Source organism: Podarcis liolepis (genome assembly GCF_965112155.1).
Source record: "Podarcis liolepis genome assembly, chromosome: 4".
NCBI lineage: Eukaryota > Metazoa > Chordata > Lepidosauria > Squamata > Lacertidae > Podarcis > Podarcis liolepis.
Window position 1 is genome coordinate 104,294,358 of NC_139558.1, and position 19,607 is coordinate 104,313,964.

The window sequence follows — 19,607 nt, forward strand, 5'->3', positions numbered from 1 at the left end:
AAAACGAGGGAGGTGTTCTGAAACTTCTTTTTCTAGAAAAATAGCAGAAAAATAGCACTGGACCTAACAGTTGCCCTACCTCAGTTCCCCATTCTTTTAAAAAATAAAAATCTGACCATTTATATTCATCAATGCATACCGGTATCACACTGTTTTATTCTCTGCCTGCCAACCCACCTATCTGGTATTCCTGCTCTGCCCATCACAGGATTCTCTGTGAATTCCCCCTAGCTGTGAAGCTGTTGTCTCTTTCAAGCTACCTTCTGTTCCACTCTTCCCAAGTCTGCTGGAGATGTTGAATGATAGAGAATCCTAAGCCTGGAGGTGGGATTGGGGTCCGCTCTCCACAGTCCCCCTGACTCTGTAAACTTGGAAGAGATGCTCCAGGTCTGGGCAGTTTGGATGGAACAAAGCTCTTTCTACAGTGAAACAACCCTTTGAGATGTCCACCCTAGCGCTTCCACAGAAACACTATACATTTTATTTATATCCCGCCCTCCCCAGCCGAAGCCGGGCTCAGGGCGGCTAACAACAATAAAACAGTACAACAGTACAACACAACAGAACAATCTAAAATCATTCATTATAAAATTCAACCAGAGTGTAGGATGGAGGGGCTCACAGCATTGACACCCCCAGCAGGTCTGGCTTCTCCATCTCTCGCAGCTTTGGCTCCGGCACAGAGGAAGCCGGTCTCTGGGTCTCCCACAACTGTCTCTGGGTCTTGCTTTCCTAGCTAGACAGCCCCCCCATTAGCCTGGGTTGCCCCCCCCCCCTTTGCTGCAGTTCTTGCAACCCAGCTCCTTCTTTGGAGATGCTGAGGAGGACACTCAAGTGGCCAGAGAAGGCCCTTGTCTTGCCAAGAAACTTGTCTGTGGGAATCGTGCATCCATAATGCTATGGAAAGGGTGAATGTCTTCTAGAATTCTCTGGTGTCACCAGAAGAGGAAGCCGTTCTTTTCAGTCAGGTCTGTTCTCAACTGCAGAGGATGAGTAGCCTTGGGAGTCTCTTGGGGAGATGGAAGTGATGAAAGGACTGAATCCACGAGGGAGAGCTACGTGCTGTGAGATGGGGGAACTTCGGGCAAAGGCCAGCAGAGAAGGGATGCTGTTGGCCGCTAGTTTCTGTTCCTCCCCACTTTCCCAAAGGGCGTAACATCGGAGGTCCTGCCGGAGGAAAGAGCGTCTCAGGGTCAGGGTCCAGTCTGGGCCAAAGCGGCCCTCCGCTGCCTCCACCACAGAGTCCCTGGCTCTCGTCTATATTATTGCACTTTATGTGTTGTTTATGTGCAAGATAAACATTTGATAATGTGATAAGACTATACAGAAGAGTATTGTTTATGTGACTGCACACCCAGTTACGTCTTGTGTGTTTGTCCATTCCAGGAACAGCATTCCTGACCCAGATGTTCACAAGAAGTCCCTAAGATGATTCCCCTTTCAAAGAGGATACGTGAATCTAAGCCAGTAGGGTCCTCCTCTCTGGCAGACAGACAACCCCGTCCCCAAAGCCCCACTTCCCAGACTTCCCCATGGGGGTCCCCCACACCTCCCACCACTCACCAGGATGGCTTTGGCGATCTCCTGCTTGGAGCCGTTCTGGGTTTGGAGCCCCCTGAGCTGAGCTGCCTGGAAGTTCTGAATCACCTCCGGCAGGTACAGCTGATCTTCCTCCAGCAGCTGAAAGGCAAAAGTCAGGCTGTCAGTTCCTCACGAAGGGAGGGCTTCTCCACATCCGAGAGTGCAGAGTGGGGGCCAAGGAGGTCAGGTCTGAGTCCCTGCTCTGGTTCTCTCCAATACTCACCCCTGGGGGAGGGATGTGCAACAGCAGCACATCTGCAAAGAGAAGGACATGGGGACAGGTGAGTCCGTCCCTGAGCACCTGGCAAGGCTATTCCAAGAGTTTTCTCCTGGATTCCAAGCCCTACTGCTGGGGAGGAGGGACATCCCAAGACTTGGGGGCTAATCCTGGCCTCCTTCAACCAGAATGTGGCTCCCCAGGCTACCAAGATGGTCAATATCCGGTTCCACTCCACCCTTTCAAAATTTAAATCTCAAAACAGATCCCAACTTTCAGAGCATGTTTAGGACCCATTTGGGCAGGGGTACAGACGTTTGGTCCGTAACACGTGGATCATCAGTCTGCGTCTCACGTGTTCTGTGTTTTAAAGGTCTCTGAGATCTCTTGATGAAGGGAGGGAGATGCTCAGAGTCCAGCCAAGAGCCTCACCCCCAAAAGGATATCCGGGCATTGGCGTAGCCAGGGGGGGGGGCAGCTGCCCCCCCTAAATCCATAAGAAATAATAAGAATCTGAGGTTCTGCCAAGCGAGAGAGGGCTGAGCTGGAGGGACTCGGCTTGGCAAGGGTTAAAGGGAAGTGAGCTGCCTTCCTAGAGAGGACAGGAAGCAAGGGGGGGCCAGGTCTTCCAGAGCCAAGGCCCCTCCCTCCCCAGTCCTTTCCTGCTAGGAAGGGAGGGGGGCGTTGCTTTTTGTCTCTCCTGCAAGGGTTGCATCGCTGCCCCCTCCTGGGATCTGGTGAGTCTCCTCTCTCTCTCTGGGATCTGGTGAGTCTCCTCTCTCTCTGGGATCTGGTGGGGGTCCCAGGGCTGCAGCAGGGGAGGGGGCCTGGGGGGCCTGATCTGCTCCTGCAGGGGGGGGAGACCCCAAGTCAGGGAGGAGAGGGTCCTGCCAGGGAGGGGCCAGGTCTGCCACGCTCTCCTTCCTGCAGATCAGAGGATCCCAAACTCATTTGACCCTCCGCCCCCCCCTTTCAGAAAAAATCTCCCTTCTTCAAACAAAGGAGTCCCTGGGACTTTAACTCTGTGTGACGTCGCTCAGCCTCATTGCACAACAGAGGAAACATCTGCAAATGGTTTTCCAAAGCTGGAGAAGAAGGTGGACTAGCCCCCCCCCCCCGAAAAAAAAGGTGGGAGAGAGAGGGAAGGGATAAAGAGAGGGATCCCAGCCCAGAGTCTGGCTGCTGAATTGGGGACCAGTTTCCCAGTGTCTCCCAGGGCAGCTCCCCACGGAGGCCACTGCAGCAATCCCCTCGCACCCAGAGCAGGGCATCCCAGGACCACATCCTCTCTCTCCCTAAAGAATTGTTGCTGGAAAACCAGCCGGAAATGGGCGCTGCTACTCACTGAGCCTCCAGGGACCTTGGCATCAATGGCTGTGTGTGTTAAGCCATCTACCTCTCTTTTAAATCAGAACGAGTGAAGGCGGTGAAGGTCCTTTGTGAGTGTCTGGAAGCGGTTGGAGGATGGATGGCGGCTAACAGATTGAGGTTGAATCCTGACAAGACAGAAGTACTGTTTTTGGGGGCAGGAGGTGAGCAAGTGTGGAGGATTCCCTGGTCCTGAATGGGGTAACTGTGCCCCTGAAGGACCAGGTGCGCAGCCTGGGAGTCATTTTGGACTCACAGCTGTCCATGGAGGCACAGGTTAACTCTGTGTCCAGGGCAGCTGTTTACCAACTCCATCTGGTACGTAGGCTGAGACCCTATCTGCCTGCGGACTGTCTCGCCAGAGTGGTGCATGCTCTGGTTATCTCCCGCTTGGACTACTGCAATGCGCTCTACGTGGGGCTACCTTTGAAGGTTACCCGGAAACTACAACTAATCCAGAATGCGGCAGCTAGACTGGTGACTGGGAGCGGCCGCCGAGACCATATAACACTGGTCTTGAAAGACGTACATTGGCTCCCAGTACGTTTCCGAGCACAATTCAAAGTGTTGGTGCTGACCTTTAAAGCCCTAAATGGCCTCGGTCCAGTATATCTGAAGGAGCGTCTCCTCCCCCATCGTTCTGCCCAGACACTGAGGTCCAGCTCCGAGGGCCTTCTGGCGGTTCCCTCACTGCGAGAGGCCAAGTTACAGGGAACAAGGCAGAGGGCCTTCTCGGTAGTGGCGCCCGCCCTGTGGAACGCCCTCCCATCAGATGTCAAAGCGATAAACATCTACCTGACATTCAGAAGACATCTTTAGGCAGCCCTGTTCAGGGAAGTTTTTAATATGTGACATTTTAGTGTATCTTTCATCTTTGTTGGAAGCCGCCCAGAGTGGCTGGGGAAACCCGGCCAGATGGGCGGGGTACAAATAATAAATTATTATTATTATTATTACTAATAATAAATTACACACCTAAATTTCAAGGGAGATGTCTTTCGCCCTGCGAACATGGCCCTCAGGGGGTTGACCAGATACATTCCTGGCCCTCGGAGCAAAGAAAAAGGGACCCCACCCCAGGAGTCTGTCTGGAGAGCGGCAGAGAGTCCAAGTGCAAGAAAAGGAGACAGAAGCAGGGGAGTGGGGGTGGGGGGAGAACAACTCCTGAGGACCCCCAGGTGAGTACCCCCACTAGAGCCAAGCATCCATTATTCACAATATACAAGTGACTCCCTTGTTGGTCAGTTCTGACTTCATGCATTGACTGGAAGGCAGCAGAAACCAGACTGATTCACCTCACATTAATCCGTTCAGTTGCCTCCACATTTTGCATTGCTAGAGACATATTTCTTCTCCTCCTACTCTTCTTTCCCGCAAAAAAGATAGCTCATGGACTGGAATGCGGTGCAGTCCAGCCCTAGTTCCCAGCAAGACTCATCCATGCTTGCTCAGGGAATCTCTTTCTTCTACTGACCTACAAATTCTGTAACAGAACAATGTATTTGCTTTGTAGGATTTGCTAGAGCTTCTCATTTAGACGGACAGAACTTGGCAGAAGACCAAAGGGTTCCTTCCGATCTCTCAGAGGCTTCCTGAGAGCACAGATGGATGTGCGAGACTCAGCTGGCCATGGAGCAGGAAGAGGCCATGACATCCAAACTGGGAGCAGTGGGGGATTCTGGGAAAACTCTGTGCAGAAGATCCTGGGTGAGGAGGACACCCTCCGCTCAGAGATGCAGAGCCAGCAGTTGAGGCAGTTCTGCTGCCAGGAGGCCAAAGGACCCCGAGAGGTTTGCAGCCGACTCTACCACCTTGACCATCAGTGGCTGAAGCCAGAAAGGCACACGAAAGCTGAGATGCTGGATCTGGTGATCTTGGAGCAGTTCCTGGCTGTCCTTCCCCCGGAGATGGAGAGCTGGGTGAGGGACTGCGGAGCGGAGACCAGTTCGCAGGCGGTGGCCCTGGCCGAAGGTTTCCTCCTGAGTCAGGCAGAGGAGAGAAAGCAGGTGAGAGAGACTTTCCTCTGGATACTCCAAAGGGGCTCCAAACAGGATGGAGAACATCCCATAATGCTCTACTGTTGGCCCATCCGTTTTCTGGGAAGGCATCCATGGAATGAGATGTAACAGCCTGAATGTTTTTGTCTTTGTCATTCTTTTACTAATATTTCTCCCCATTCTCTGTTTTGAATCCTTGTTTCTTTTCAGGGAACGGATCTCTTTGCAGAAATGGACCTGGGTTCCTGTGAGACAGAGAGGCCTCCATTGGACACCAGAGAGCGGCCACTGGGTAAGGAGGAAGGTGGTTTTTCTCCACTGGTGTCATTCTGTTGGTTTTCCAACTCATCTGAGGGTTCTTTGTCACGGCTAAAAATTGGCAGCTGTTTCTTTAATGCTTAAAAAGCTGGGTCAGCATGAGTCAGCGGCCTGCACCAGGTTGTATATATAGAGTGAGAAATGTTAGTTTGGTTGGGTTGGTTGGTTGGTGAAAGCTGGTAGTGTTGGTGTGTGTGTGAGATTTTGACCAGCTTCGACCCATCTGAAGCTGATACAGGCTCGTCTTATATTGAGCCCAAGCAGAGTAGTCCACACAGCAGAAGGATAACCAGTATGTGCCACATTCTCAACTTTATTTCCACTCTATGCTGAGAGAATACAAACATGCATCTTGCCTCTATGAGAGCAGAGAAGCAACCTGTCTCTCTAACAAAGAAACCGAGAGAACAGTGAAAAACAGCAAACCAGTGTACGTCACATCCAGTTTCCCATTCCTGTTGGAATCCAACAGTAACTTGGAGTGTGGAATGCAAAACAATTTCTTGTGACATGCATTCACTGCTTAGTGAGGAAGCAGAAACCAACAGTGTGTACAGTTGGTCATTCGCTTTTGCAGAAAGGCTTTTAAGAATAAAAGCAGAAAGCACTCTGCAAGGATAATCTTCTTGTGGACTCTTTTATGCCAACAAGTGTCCGAGGACCAGGCTGAGGCAACAAAGGGAGGTCAGAACATTTTATTTTTTTTACAAACATTGACAGGTTATGGGCCCAGTGTTTCTGAGCTTGTGCAGAGTGCAAAACGACTGACAGCATCTGAGCAGGGAGCTGGTGAGTCCTGGTGGTGTATGGAGCCAGTGGCTGTGCGTTGGAGCAGTTGGTGGCAAGCTGTAACTGTCTGCAGTGACGCTGGGGCAGCTAGGATCTGAGGATCAGGAAAGCACTCAGCATCGGCTACTGGAAGAGTCTGAACTCCTAGAGGACCACAGTAGGCGACTCACAGAGCAGCTACACCAGTACTCTGCAAGGATACTCTTCTCGGGGACTCTTTTATGCCAACAGAACCTTTTTTTTTTATACAAACACTGATATTCTTTTCATATTGTTTTGCGGGGAGAAAGTTGGGAACAAGGGTCCAGAGGAGGGGAGATGGGTTTTTGCACATCTAACATATGAAATGGGCACAAACCTCCAAATGCTCTCAGCAAGTAAGGCTTTCTGAAAGGCCCATCTGCAGTTAGAGATGCCCTGTTTCACCTGTGAGAGCATCAGGCACTCCTGGCGTCCTGTTTACATTTTCTCTCTTGCAGGTGACAGAATGATGCCGGCAAGACCTCCTGATCCGCCTTTTCATGGGGGCAGAAGGGAAGCAGCGGCTGTGGAACCAGATCAGGTCAGGGGAAGCTGCCTTGTGGGGACAGAGGCCGAGGGATGGAGCAATGTCATGGACTGGTTGGGCACAGAGGAATAGTGGGAAGAAGCAGCCGGGGAACCAGGAAGGGAAGACATCTTAGAGACCAAGGAGTGGAGGTGGAGGAAGGATGAGTGATCAGAGGGAGAAGCCTGGGAAGAGGAGATGTCAGAAGCTGAAGGGGAAACAGGGCTTAGTGAGCTGGGAGACTCTGTGGCAGAATGCAGTGCAGAATCAGAGGCAGAAGAGGAAGGAGGCGAGTGGGAGAGGAAAGTCGAGAGGCAGAGGTGAGTCAGCAGAAGGAGGAGCCATCGGTGGCTCCCTCTCCTTCTGCCAGAAGCCACCCTCCCTGCTTGTCTCTCAGAGCCAGGAAACCCCCTGCGTTGCAGGAATCTCTGCTAGATTATGCAAACTTACAGACCCTCTGGGAATGAGCTGCTGTTCTCATGAGGCCCGAAACTCAGCCAAGTCTGTGAATATCGTGTTCTTGCCAAGAAAGTGTGAACTCCAGCTGTGTACTGTGGGATTTCCTACCCATAGAACTCTGACACCAGCCTTCTGAATTTTGCCAGTAGGATTCATCTGTAGTTGCAGTTTTCATGGAATCCTAGAGTTGAAAGGGACCCCAAGGGTCATCAAGTCCCACCCCCTGCGTTGCTAGGTCATCCAAGACAGATGGCCATCCAAAATTGTTGTTGTTGTTTAGTCGTGTCCGACTCTTCGTGACCCCATGGACCAGAGCACGCCAGGCACTCCTGTCTTCCACTGCCTCCCACAGTTTGGTCAGACTCATGTTTGTAGCTTCGAGAACACTGTCCAACCATCTCATTCTCTGTCGTCCCCTTCTCCTTGTACCCTCCATCTTTCCCAACATCAGGGTCTTTTCCAGGGAGTCTTCTCCTCTCATGAGGTGGCCAAAGGATTGGAGCCTCAACTTCATGATCTGTCCTTCCAGTGAACACTCTGGGCTGATTTCCTTAAGAATGGATGCGTTTGATCTTCTTGCAGTCCATGGGACTCTCAAGAGTCTTCTCCAGCACCATAACTCAAAAGCATCAATTCTTCGGTGATCAGCCTTCTTTAAGGTCCAGCTCTCACATCCATACATCACTGCTGGGGAGACCATGGCTTTAACTATACGGACCTTTGTTGGTAAGGGGATGTGTCTGCTTTTTAAGATGCTGTCTAGGTTTGCCATCGCCTTTCTCCCAAGGAGCAGGCGTCTTTTAATTTCGTGACTGCTGTCACCATCTGCAGTGATCATGGATCATGGAGTGGCCATGATCTTCGTTTTTCTGGTGTTGAGCTTCAGACTATATTTTGCGCTCTCCTCTTTCACCCTCATTAAAAGGTTCTTTAATTCCTCCTCACTTTCTGCCATCAAGGTTGTATCATCTGCATATCTGAGGTTGTTGATATTTCTTCCGGCGATCTTAATTCCGGCTTGGGATTCATCCAGCCCAGCCTTTCGCATGATGAATTCTGCATATAAGATAAATAAGCAGGGGGACAATATACAGCCTTGTCGTACTCCTTTCCCAATTTTGAACCAATCAGTTGTCCCATATCCAGTTCTAACTGTAGCTTCTTGTCCTACATAGAGATTTCTCAGGAGACAGATGAGGTGATCAGGCATTCCCATTTCTTTAAGAACTTGCCATAGTTTGCTGTGGTCGACACAGTGAAAGGCTTTTGCATAGTCAATGAAGCAGAAGCAGATGTCTTTCTGGAACTCTCTAGCTTTCTCCATAATCCAGCGCATGTTTGCAATTTGGTCCCTAGTTCCTCTGCCTCTTCTAAATCCAGCTTGCACTTCTGGGAGTTCTCGGTCCACATACTGATTAAGCCTGCCTTGTAGAATTTTAAGCATAACCTTGCTAGTGTGTGAAATGAGTGCAATTGTGCGGTAGTTGGAGCATTCTTTGGCACTGCCCTTCTTTGGGATTGCGATGTAGACTGTTCTTCTCCAATCCTCTGGCCACTGCTGAGTTTTCCAAATTTGCTGGCATATTGAGCGTAGCACCTTAACAGCATCATCTTTTAAAATTTTAAATAGTTCAGTTGGAATATCATCACTTCCACAGGCCTTGTTATTAGCAGTGCTTTCTAAGGCCCATTTGACTTCACTCTCCAGGATGTCTGGCTCAAGGTCAGCAACCACACTACCTGGGGTGTACGAGACATCCATTTCTTTCTGGTATAGTTCCTCTGTGTATCTGTGTATTCTTGCCACCTCTTCTTGATGTCTTCTGCTTCTGTTAGGTGCTTTCCACTTTTGTCTTTTATTATGGTAATCTTTGTACGAAATGTTCCTTTCATATCTCCAATTTTCTTGAACAGATCTCTGGTTTTTCCCATTCTATTGTTTCCCTCTATTTCTTTGCATTGCTCGTTTAAGAAGGCCTTCTTGTCTCTCCTTGCTATTCTTTGGAAATCTGCATTCAATTTCCTATATCTTTCACTATCTCCCTCGCATTTTGCTTGCCTTCTCTCCCCCACTATTTGTAAGGCCTCGTTGGACAGCCACTTTGCTTTCTTGCATTTCCTTTTCATTGGGATGATTTTAGTTGCTGCCTCCTGTATAATGTTACGAGCCTCCATCCATAGTTCCTCAGGCACTCTGTCCACCAAATCTAAATCCTTAAACCTGTTCCTCACTTCCACTGTGTATTCATAAGGGATTTGACTTAGATTGTATCTTACCGGCCCAGTGGTTTTTCCTACTTTCTTCAGTTTAAGCTTGAATTTTGCTATAAGAAGCTGATGATCTGAGCCACAGTCAGCTCCAGGTCTTGTTTTTGCTGACTGTATAGAGCTTCTCCATCTTTGGCTGCAGAGAATATAATCAATCTGATTTTGATGCTGCCCATCTGGTGATGTCCATGTGTAGAGTCGTCTCTTGTGTTGTTGGAAAAGAGTGTTTGTGATGACCAGCTTGTTCTCTTGGCAGAACTCTATTAGCCTTTGCCCTGCTTCGTTTTGAACTCCAAGGCCAAACTTGCCAGTTGTTCCTTTTATCTCTTGACTCCCTACTTTAGCATTCCAATCCCCTATAATGAGAAGAACATCCTTCTTTGGTGTCATTTCTATAAGGTGTTGTAAGTCTTCATAGAATTGGTCATTTTCAGTTTCTTCAGCACCAGTAGTTGGTGCATAAACTTGGATTACTGTGATGTTAAAAGGTCTGCCTTGTATTCGTATCGAGATCATTCTATCATTTTTGAGATTGCATCCTAGTACAGCTTTTGCCACTCTTTTGTTGACTATGAGGGCCACTCCATTTCTTTTACAGGATTCTTGCCCACAGTAGTAGATGTGATGGTCATCCGAACTGAATTCGCCCATTCCCGTCCATTTTAGCTTACTGATGCCCAGGATGTCAATATTTATTCTCGCCATCTCATTTTTGACCACATCCAACTTACCCAGGTTCATGGTTCTTACATTCCAGGTTCCTATGCAATATTTTTCTTTACAGCATTGGACTTTCCTTTCGCTTCCAGGCATATCCGCAACTGAGCGTCCTTTCGGCTTTAACCCAGCCGCTTCATCAGCTCTGGATCTGCTTGTACTTGTCCTCCGCTCTTCCTCAGTAGCATGTTGGATGCCTTTCGACCTGAGGGGCTCATCTTCCAGCGTCATAACTTTTATATGCCTGTTGTCTTTGTCCATGGAGTTTTCTTGGCAGGGATACTGGAGTGGCTTGCTGGTTCCTGCTCCAGGTGGATCATGTTTGGTCAAAACTCTCCACTATGACCTGTCCATCTTGGGTGGCCCTGCACCACATAGCTCATAGCTTTTCTGAGTTATTCAAGCCCCTTCGCCATGGCAAGGCAGTGATCCATGAAGGGGGCCATCCAAAATAGGCTTATATTATTTCTAGACTGATCACTGAATGCAAAAATTGGTTTCTAAGCAGTGGACAAATGAGAACAAATAGTGGCCTGGATTCACCTAACCAGCGCCATCCGCTGGAAAATGGAGCCTGCCCCCCATTCCTCCCCTCCCCCTCTCCATGCCCCCATGAACCCCTTGAATTTGGCCCTAGGGCATTGGGAGGGAACCTCCCCAGAACAACTCACGAGGAGAGGAGAAAGTGGATCCTTCCATCGGGGAAACTGGAATGCTTGCGTAGGCAGAGTGACTTGAAAACCACAAGGTGGAGTACCACCTATTTGCACAAAGACGGATACCCATAATTAAAAGGCAGAATAAAATAAGCATCCATAAATAAAATGTGCAGCTAGCAATCCTATTGAAACAACACCGCAACCCAGCCAGATGGGCGGGGTATAAATATATTATTATTATTATTATTATTATTATTATTATTATTATTATTATTATTATTATTATTATTTACAGGAAGGAAACAACAGAGCATTGTGTAGCAGATCATATTTCTGCTGTCTCAGAGGAGAACATTTCCCTTTTTCTTTTAGGGTCCAGTCTGCTTTGAAGATGTCACCATTCGTTTCACGGACGAGGAGTGGGCGTTCCTGGATCCTGACCAGATAGCTCTGCATAAGGACGTCATGGAGGAGACTCGTGGGATCGTGGCCTCTCTTGGTAAGGCTCCCTGTGGGATCATCATATCAGCCTGGAAATTCAAAACATACCTCTATGGAACCAACCTCATATATTTTCACAGAGCTCAACAGCGCCCCCTGCAACACCTGGGAACCTAACACCCCCACAATAAACAGTAAGTTACAGTTTTTTCTTTGAACAATCTTCCTCAAATTATTCCTTTTTCTACCACGATCAGGCTGGTCTGAACTGCCCAGGCCATCTTCAATGTCAGCTTCAGAATTGTTAGGAAAGATAAGTTGTGAGGTTTAGAGCTTACAGGGTTAATAGCTCAGAGTGTCCTGCATCTGGGGAGGAGCTTTCTCAACATCCAGGAAAGCTGTTTCTTCGTTCTTTCTGACTTTCGTTTTCTGCTGAGACATGGAAGACGCAACGTGTGCATCTTCCGATGGTTTATCTTGCTGAACATACAAAAAAGCTTTCTAATTTAGAGGAACAGCAGTGTATTGGACTCTGAGTTCTGCAAGCTCTCACACACAAGCAGCACTCACTGTGCCGCTCTGCTACAAGTCCAGGAAATGTGGAGCTTCAGGTTTTCTGGTTTTGTATTTGCTCCTGTCAGTCTTGGGTTGATCAAAAACATTAGGAAGAACTTCCTGACAGTAAGAGCTGTTTGACAGTGGAATTTGCTGCCAAGGAGTGTGGTGGAGTCTCCTACTTTGGAGGTCTTTAAGCAGAGGCTTGACAACCATATGTCAGGAGTGCTCTGATGGTGTTTCCTGCTTGGCAGGGGGTTGGACTCGATGGCCCTTGTGGTCTCTTCCAACTCTATGATTCTATGAAAGAAATGACTGACAATGGAGATGGAGGGGATGCCATGGTTGGGCCAAACAAAATTCATCCCAGAGAAGAGCTAGACTTATTGAATCTCAGGTAGTAGTAGCAGTGATGATGATGATGATGATGATGATGATGAAGATGGTTTACAAACTTAATCTTTTCCAGAACAGGACTGTTCTTAAATCAATGTAACACTGTAGTAGAATCATAGAATCATAGAATCATAGAGTTGGAAGAGACCACAAGGGCCATCGAGTCCAACCCCCTGCCAAGCAGGAAACACCATCAGAGCACTCCTGACATATGGTTGTCAAGCCTCTGCTTAAAGGCCTCCAAAGAAGGAGACTCCACCAAACTCCTTGGCAGCAAATTCCACTGTCGAACAGCTCTTACTGTCAGGAAGTTCTTCCTAATGTTTAGGTGGAATCTTTTTTCTTGTAGTTTGGATCCATTGCTCCGTGTCCACTTCTCTGGAGCAGCAGAAAACAACCTTTCTCCCTCCTCTGTGTGACATCCTTTTATATATTTGAACATGGCTATCATATCACCCCTTAACCTCCTCTTCTCCAGGCTAAACATACCCAGCTCCCTTAGCCGTTCCTCATAAGGCATCGTTTCCAGGCCTTTGACCATTTTGGTTGCCCTCCTCTGGACACGTTCCAGTTTGTCAGTGTTCTTCTTGAATTGTGGTGCCCAGAACTGGACACAGTACTCCAGGTGAGGTCTGACCAGAGCAGAATACAGTGGCATTATTACTTCCCTTGATCTAGATGCTATACTCCTATTGATGCAGCCCAGAATTGCATTGGCTTTTTTAGCTGCCGCGTCACACTGTTGGCTCATGTCAAGTTTGTGGTCAACCAAGACTCCTAGATCCTTTTCACATGTACTGCTCTCAAGCCAAGTGTCACCCATCTTGTATTTGTGCCTCTCATTTTTTTTTGCCCAAGTGCAATTCTTTACATTTCTCCCTTTTAAAATTCATCTTGTTTGTTTTGGCCCAGTTCTCTAATCTGTCAAGGTCGTTTTGAAGTGTGATCCTGTCCTCTGGGGTGTTAGCCACCCCTCCCAGTTTGGTGTCATCTGCAAATTTGATCAGGATGCCCTTGAGTCCATCATCCAAGTCGTTGATAAAGATGTTGAATAAGACCGGGCCCAAGACAGAACCCTGTGGCACCCCATTAGTCACTCTTCTCCAGGATGAAGAGGAACCATTGATGAGCACTCTTTGGGTTCGGTCAGTCAGCCAGTTACAAATCCAAGCCAGTTACAAATCCAAATAATAATATTTTTTATTTATACCCTGCCCATTTGGCTGGGTTGCCCAAGCCACTCTGGGCGGATTCCAACACATATATAAACATGAAACATAAATAATAGTCTGATCTATTTATGTAGCCAAAATTGTGGAAACCTTTTGCACACAGCAGCAACATGACATGGAGCGGAATCCTGTTGAAGTATAAAATAGAATATATATATATATGTGTGTGTGTGTGTGTGTAATGTTTCCAAGGGGTTGCTCGAGAGCAAGCAGGCAAATATCTCCCTGCTTAGCTGTGAAGCCTTGCTTTTGCTGCCAAAATAAACCTTATCCATCCGGAGCGCCACTCTCCCGTGGCTGGCTCAGTCGTTGGCAGAATCCGTGAGTGGGCGGTTCCTAAACTTTCCCCAGCAAAGCAGCTTCTTGACTCCCAGTCTGCGCCTCCCCTCTCTGCGCGGATGCTTTCTGCGCAAGGAGGGTGTGGGTAACAGAGGACCCCTCTCCTCCCCACTTTGCCCAGGCAAGTTGTCCTGGCACTGTCTTGCCTCTTCCGACTCCTGCAGCGCCGCTCCACTGGAGGCGTCTTTATTCTCCTCCGTTGAAGAGGAGCTACTTCCCACTATCCCTGGAGGCTCTCTGTAATCCATTCGGCTTTTCCTCTCTCCCTCCTGAACCGAGGGCAGTTCCCTGACAATGTGCTTCAGCATCTGGGAAAAGATCACCTGAGGAACGCTTCAGTTTGCGCGCAAGTCTTTCATTTATGCATTTTAGGGCATTTACATCCCCATTAATGATGTAAATTTTGCCCACACCTTTTGCTGCCATACAACCCCAGATCAACACAATATCTGAGTGTTTCGTGGTCGGTGTAATGCAAGTGGATGTAAATCTTATCTGATTCTTCTCCTCGTGTATGTTATGCCATCACTACCAAGCAATGAGATTTGGGTCTCATCGCTCCAAATAACACTGTTCCATTGTTCAGCTGTCCAGTTAACATGGGTTTAATCTTTTCAACCTTTGCTTGTGAGATGACAATGGCTTATTCCTTAGAATTATAACATTTTGACCAGTCCTTGCACTTAACTTCACATTAAATTGCGCCATGTCATCTTGTATACACCCAGAAGATTTTCTTCTGTCATGTAGGGACAGTCTCTCCACTCGTCCATCGTTATTTGCCTTTGTGCACCTTTCCCTGCCTTTACCGGTCTGATTTTATAGTGACTAAGTCTCCTGATACCTCTTCAAAAATATATAATGGCCAGTCTGGTTAAGTTTTTCCTTATCTTTCATCAGTTTCTTCATAACTGTAGCATTGTTCATTAAACAGTACAATTTTACATTGCTTTCTGGATGCCCAGTCAACTCTTTGTGCCATTTCTATAATTTTATTATGTTTTACAAGAACACAAAAAAACCAACCACAAAAAGACACACAGTCAACCTAAGCAAGTTATGCTTCCTTTTTCTGGTTATTTGGCTATAACATTAGATAGAATATGGGTAAATGAACAATTTCCGTTGATACATAATTGTATGATATTACTCCAAAAGAAGCAGTGTTATGAGCCATCAAACCTCTGAAATACACTTTTCTGCAAAAGTCTTCCACAATTTTGGCCACTACTCTATAGCAAACAAAGCAGCAGTCAACAACTCAACAAAATCTGATAATAAATATGTTGGTTATTGACAAACAACAAAGGTAAGAAACACACACTGAACTCCCTTAATTTCTTCTCCATTTGTTCTTGAGGCTCTAATCCCTTTTTGTCTCCATTGCAGATTATGATGAAATCAAGAACAAAGGTGACCACGATAAAATCCCCAGAGAGGAAAAGCCACGTGAAAATTTGGAGTGTGGAGAAAGCTGCAGTCAGCGCTCCCATTCCACTTCCCATCAACAAAATATCCTTGGAAAGAAACTCTATCAGTGTGTGGAAAGTGGAAAGAGCTTCAGTTCGAGCTCGGATCTCACTAAGCATCAGAGAATTCATACAGGGGAGAAACCCTATCAGTGCATGGAATGTGGAAAGAGCTTCAGTCAGGGCTCCTCTCTCACTAGGCATCAGAGAATTCATACAGGGGAGAAACCCTATCAATGCGTGGAAGGTGGAAAGAGCTTCAGTAGGAGCACCGATCTCACTTCCCATCAGAGAATTCATACAGGGGAGAAACCCTATCAGTTTGCGGAATGTGGAAAGAGCTTCAGTAAGAGCTCTAAACTCACTTCCCATCAAAGAATTCCTACTGGGGAGAAACCCTATCAGTGTGTGGAATGTGGAAAGAGCTTCACTTATAGCTCCAAACTCACTTCGCATCAAAGAATTCATACTGGGGAGAAACCCTATCAGTGTGTGGAATGTGGAAAGAGCTTCAGTCACAGCTCCTCTCTCACTTCCCATCAAAGAATTCATACTGGGGAGAAACCCTATCAGTGTGTGGAATGTGGAAATAGCTTCAGTACAAGCTCCTCTCTCACTTCCCATCAAAGAATTCATACAGGGGAGAAACCCTATCAGTGTGTGGAATGTGGAAAGAGCTTCACTGAAAGCTCCTCTCTCACTTCCCATCAAAGAATTCATACAGGGCAGAAACCCTATCAGTGTGTGGAATGTGGAAAGAGCTTCAGTCAGAGCTCTGATCTCACTTCCCATCAAAGAATTCATACAGGGGAGAAACCCTATCAGTGTGTGGAATGTGGAAAGAGCTTCAGTCAGAGCTCCAATCTCACTTCCCATCAGAGAATTCATACAGGGGAGAAACCCTATCAGTGTGTGGAATGTGGAAAGAGCTTCAGTCAGAGCTCCAATCTCACTTTGCATCAAAGAATTCATACAGGGGAGAAACCCTATCAGTGTGTGGAATGTGGAAAGAGCTTCAGGAAGAGGTCCTCTCTCACTTCCCATCAAAGAATTCATACTGGGGAGAAACCCTATCAGTGTGTGGAATGTGGAAAGAGCTTCACTGAAAGCTCCTCTCTCACTTCCCATCAAAGAATTCATACTGGGGAGAAACCCTATCAGTGTGTGGAATGTGGAAAGAGCTTCCGTCACAGCCACAATCTCACTTCCCATCAAAGAATTCATACAGGGCAGAAACCCTATCAGTGTGTGGAATGTGGAAAGAGCTTCAGTCAGAGCTCTGATCTCACTTCCCATCAAAGAATTCATACAGGGGAGAAACCCTATCAGTGTGTGGAATGTGGAAAGAGCTTCAGTCACAGGTACAGTCTCACTTCCCATCACAGAATTCATACTGGGGAGAAACCCTATCAGTGTGTGGAATGTGGAAAGAGCTTCAGTACGAGCTCGGATCTCACTAAGCATCAGAGAATTCATTTAGGGGAGAAACCCTATCAGTGTGTGGAATGTGGAAAGAGCTTCACTGAAAGCTCCACTCTCACTTCGCATCAAAGAATTCATACTGGGGAGAAACCCTATCAGTGTGTGGAATGTGGAAAGAGCTTCAGTCACAGGTACAGTCTCACTTTCCATCAGAGAATTCATACAGGGGAGAAACCCTATCAGTGTGTGGAATGTGGAAAGAGCTTCAGTACGAGCTCGGATCTCACTAAGCATCAGAGAATTCATTTAGGGGAGAAACCCTATCAGTGTGTGGAATGTGGAAAGAGCTTCACTGAAAGCTCCAATCTCACTTCGCATCAAAGAATTCATACTGTGGAGAAAACATATTAGTGTGTGGAATGTGGAAAGAGCTTCTGGAGGAGCTCCAATCTTACTTTCCATCAAAGAATCTATACAAAGGTCAGAAAAACTATTAAACATCTTTAGGAACCAGACAAATCTCCACCTTTGGCTGATTAACATCGGCTTTGTGTTTTTATCTTGTGTTTTTATGTTGTAACATTCCTGAGACCTGTGGGTGTAGGGACTAGGCACCAACTCTTAAAGCCCATGGGGTCTTTGTCCCCCAATAAAATATTTGAGGGGGCCACGCCCCAGGGTTTCCCCCCCAAACACCTTTTATTCTTCCACAACTTGCCATACAATTTCTCTTTGAATTTTCCCTCTATAAATAAATAAATAAATAAATAAATAATGTACAAAGGTCACAAGAAAATCAAAATACAAGAAAATACAAAAGTGGACAGGTCCCATATTTGCAGGCCAAACGCAAAAGTTGCTCTGAAGCAGGGTTTCCCAAACTTTGGTTCCCAGCAGCTCCTGGACTACAGTTTCCGTTATCCCTTCCCATTAGTTCTGCTAGCTAGGGATGATGGGAGTTGTAGTCCAAAAACAGCTGGAGACCCATGTCACAAAACTGAAGTTTATCGGCACTTGAACCTCTAAGGAGCTTCTAGGTGTTTTCTGCACCACCTAGAGTACCCACAGAATTGTGGCTTCTACTGGCAACACACACAGGAGAACAAATGAAAGACAAACATAAGGGGCAGGGAAAAACCTGGAAAGGATGATACCAAATGGACACAGGTAGGGGAGATGGAATGCTAGAAGTGTTCTCTGGGGCAAGGGGAGCTGCTGGAAATTGAACTACGGGCTCAAAATATTACTTTTTTAAAAAAATCACTGCCATTATAGGCATTGCCATTCAAATAATGTGCATGTATCATGTGATTGATTGTGCAAGGAGGGCCTTACCTGGTCCCCCCACCAATATTTTATTCAAGTCAGCATCACTGCTTGAGAAGTTCAGGATGTATGAATGCAGGGGTCAGGACACCCATGGAGACAAGTTATGTGAAACATAGTCAGCAAGTAGAATGCGCTGAGTTCAAAAATGCTGAGATTTTTCAGTCAGCTCTGGGTAGTCTGTTGTATCTGTCCCAGTGGAGCAGACCGGACATTGCTTTTGCTACCAATCTGCTCAGCAGGGAAGCTACAAACCCGAGTGTGAGTGCCTGGAATGGTATTTCTGTCTCCAGCTGTCAGCTAAAGGTGACGCCAAGCTGATGTGCAGGACAGATAGCAATTAGGCGAATCTGGCTAACAGGAAGTCCGTATCTGGGATGGTGGTAAGGTTTGGGGACTCTGGTTGGATGGAAGTCCCGGTGTGCTGGTCCCGGGGGTTAATCAAGAGGCAAGGTCTAAGTCCAGTCCATGGTCGATGAAGCAATATGAAGGCAGTCCCTTAAAGTTGAAGCTGTGTGCAGGGCAGGGTTCAGGCAGGGACTGACAACTACCAACGTTGCCCCCGCAACTTGGGACTGGGGCTGGCTGCGTTTTATATGTCCCGAGGCATAGGGCGGCCCTGATCCTCAAAAGACTCGCCTCTCCTGGCCAGGAGGCGAGCACTCTTCCTGCGGGAACTTAGTTCCCTCTGCCTCTCTGCCCTAAGCCTCTGCAGTTCAGGAGAGGCTGGAGGGTTGCCAGACCCAGAGGCAACCCTAGCTTCCTCTGACGGGGCTGAGAGTGGAGCACCTGCAGGCAATGGGTCCTCCATCACCTCAGAAGCCAGAGCAGACTCAGCTGGTGCCTGCACCTGAGGATCCAGCACAGGTGAGGACCCTTCAGGCTCATGCCCCAACTCCGGCTCAGCTGGTTCTGGAGGTGGGGAATCCTGTGCAGGTTGGGATTCCTTAGGTTCAGCATCTGAATCTGCATCCCAGGCCATCACACCCGGAAGCAAAGTCTCATTGCGCTTTCCTTTACTGAAGCTGAATTCAGTGCGCTGTCTGAGCTTTGCATGGAATTGGAATTCTATGTTTGTTTGGTTCAAGAAATCTGCAGGGATTGTTGTTTGCCTGTCACGGTGTGGGAGGACAATCAACCCTGTCTGAAGCTGGCAGAGTCTGGGCAGTTTAAGGCCAGAACCAAACACCTAGACATCCGTTTCCAGAATGTGTGTCAGAGTATCCAGTTAGGCTTGGTGTCCAAGCCAGAAGAACCTGGCAGATGGGGTCATGAAACCTTTGAGCTTTCAGCATCATGGGGAGTTCTGTAAAGGTCTGTGTTTGGGGTAAGTGGTGAAACTTACGAGCCCCCAGCAGTGCAGGACGAGAGGGGGTGTGATGGGGAATCGGATCTTATAGGCTTAACAGCTCGGGAACCCATCGTCCTGCCTTTTCTGGGGAGGAGCTGTCTCCAACTTCTGGAGAAGCTGTTTCTTTGTTCTGTCTGACTTTCGCTTTTGCTGCCA

At 47.6% G+C, this 19,607-nt stretch overlaps 1 protein-coding gene and 1 long non-coding RNA gene across 2 annotated transcripts in view; one reads left to right on the forward strand and one right to left on the reverse strand.

Moving 5' to 3' along the window:
• LOC310705432 overlaps positions 1-2,234 on the reverse strand; it is a 28,236-nt gene extending 26,002 nt beyond the window's left edge. The window contains exon 1 of the long non-coding RNA XR_014525275.1: positions 1,805-2,234. This is a non-coding gene — a long non-coding RNA (uncharacterized lncRNA). The remainder of the gene's footprint in view (positions 1-1,804) is intronic.
• LOC310705066 (uncharacterized protein) overlaps positions 1-19,607 on the forward strand; it is a 137,372-nt gene that overhangs the window by 93,079 nt on the left and 24,686 nt on the right. Inside the window, exons 4-7 of the mRNA XM_083499406.1 lie at positions 6,750-6,832; positions 11,293-11,419; positions 11,502-11,555; positions 15,273-17,186. Of these exons, the coding sequence (XP_083355532.1) occupies positions 6,750-6,832; positions 11,293-11,419; positions 11,502-11,555; positions 15,273-17,185 (2,177 nt within the window). The 3' untranslated portion in view covers position 17,186. The remainder of the gene's footprint in view (positions 1-6,749; positions 6,833-11,292; positions 11,420-11,501; positions 11,556-15,272; positions 17,187-19,607) is intronic.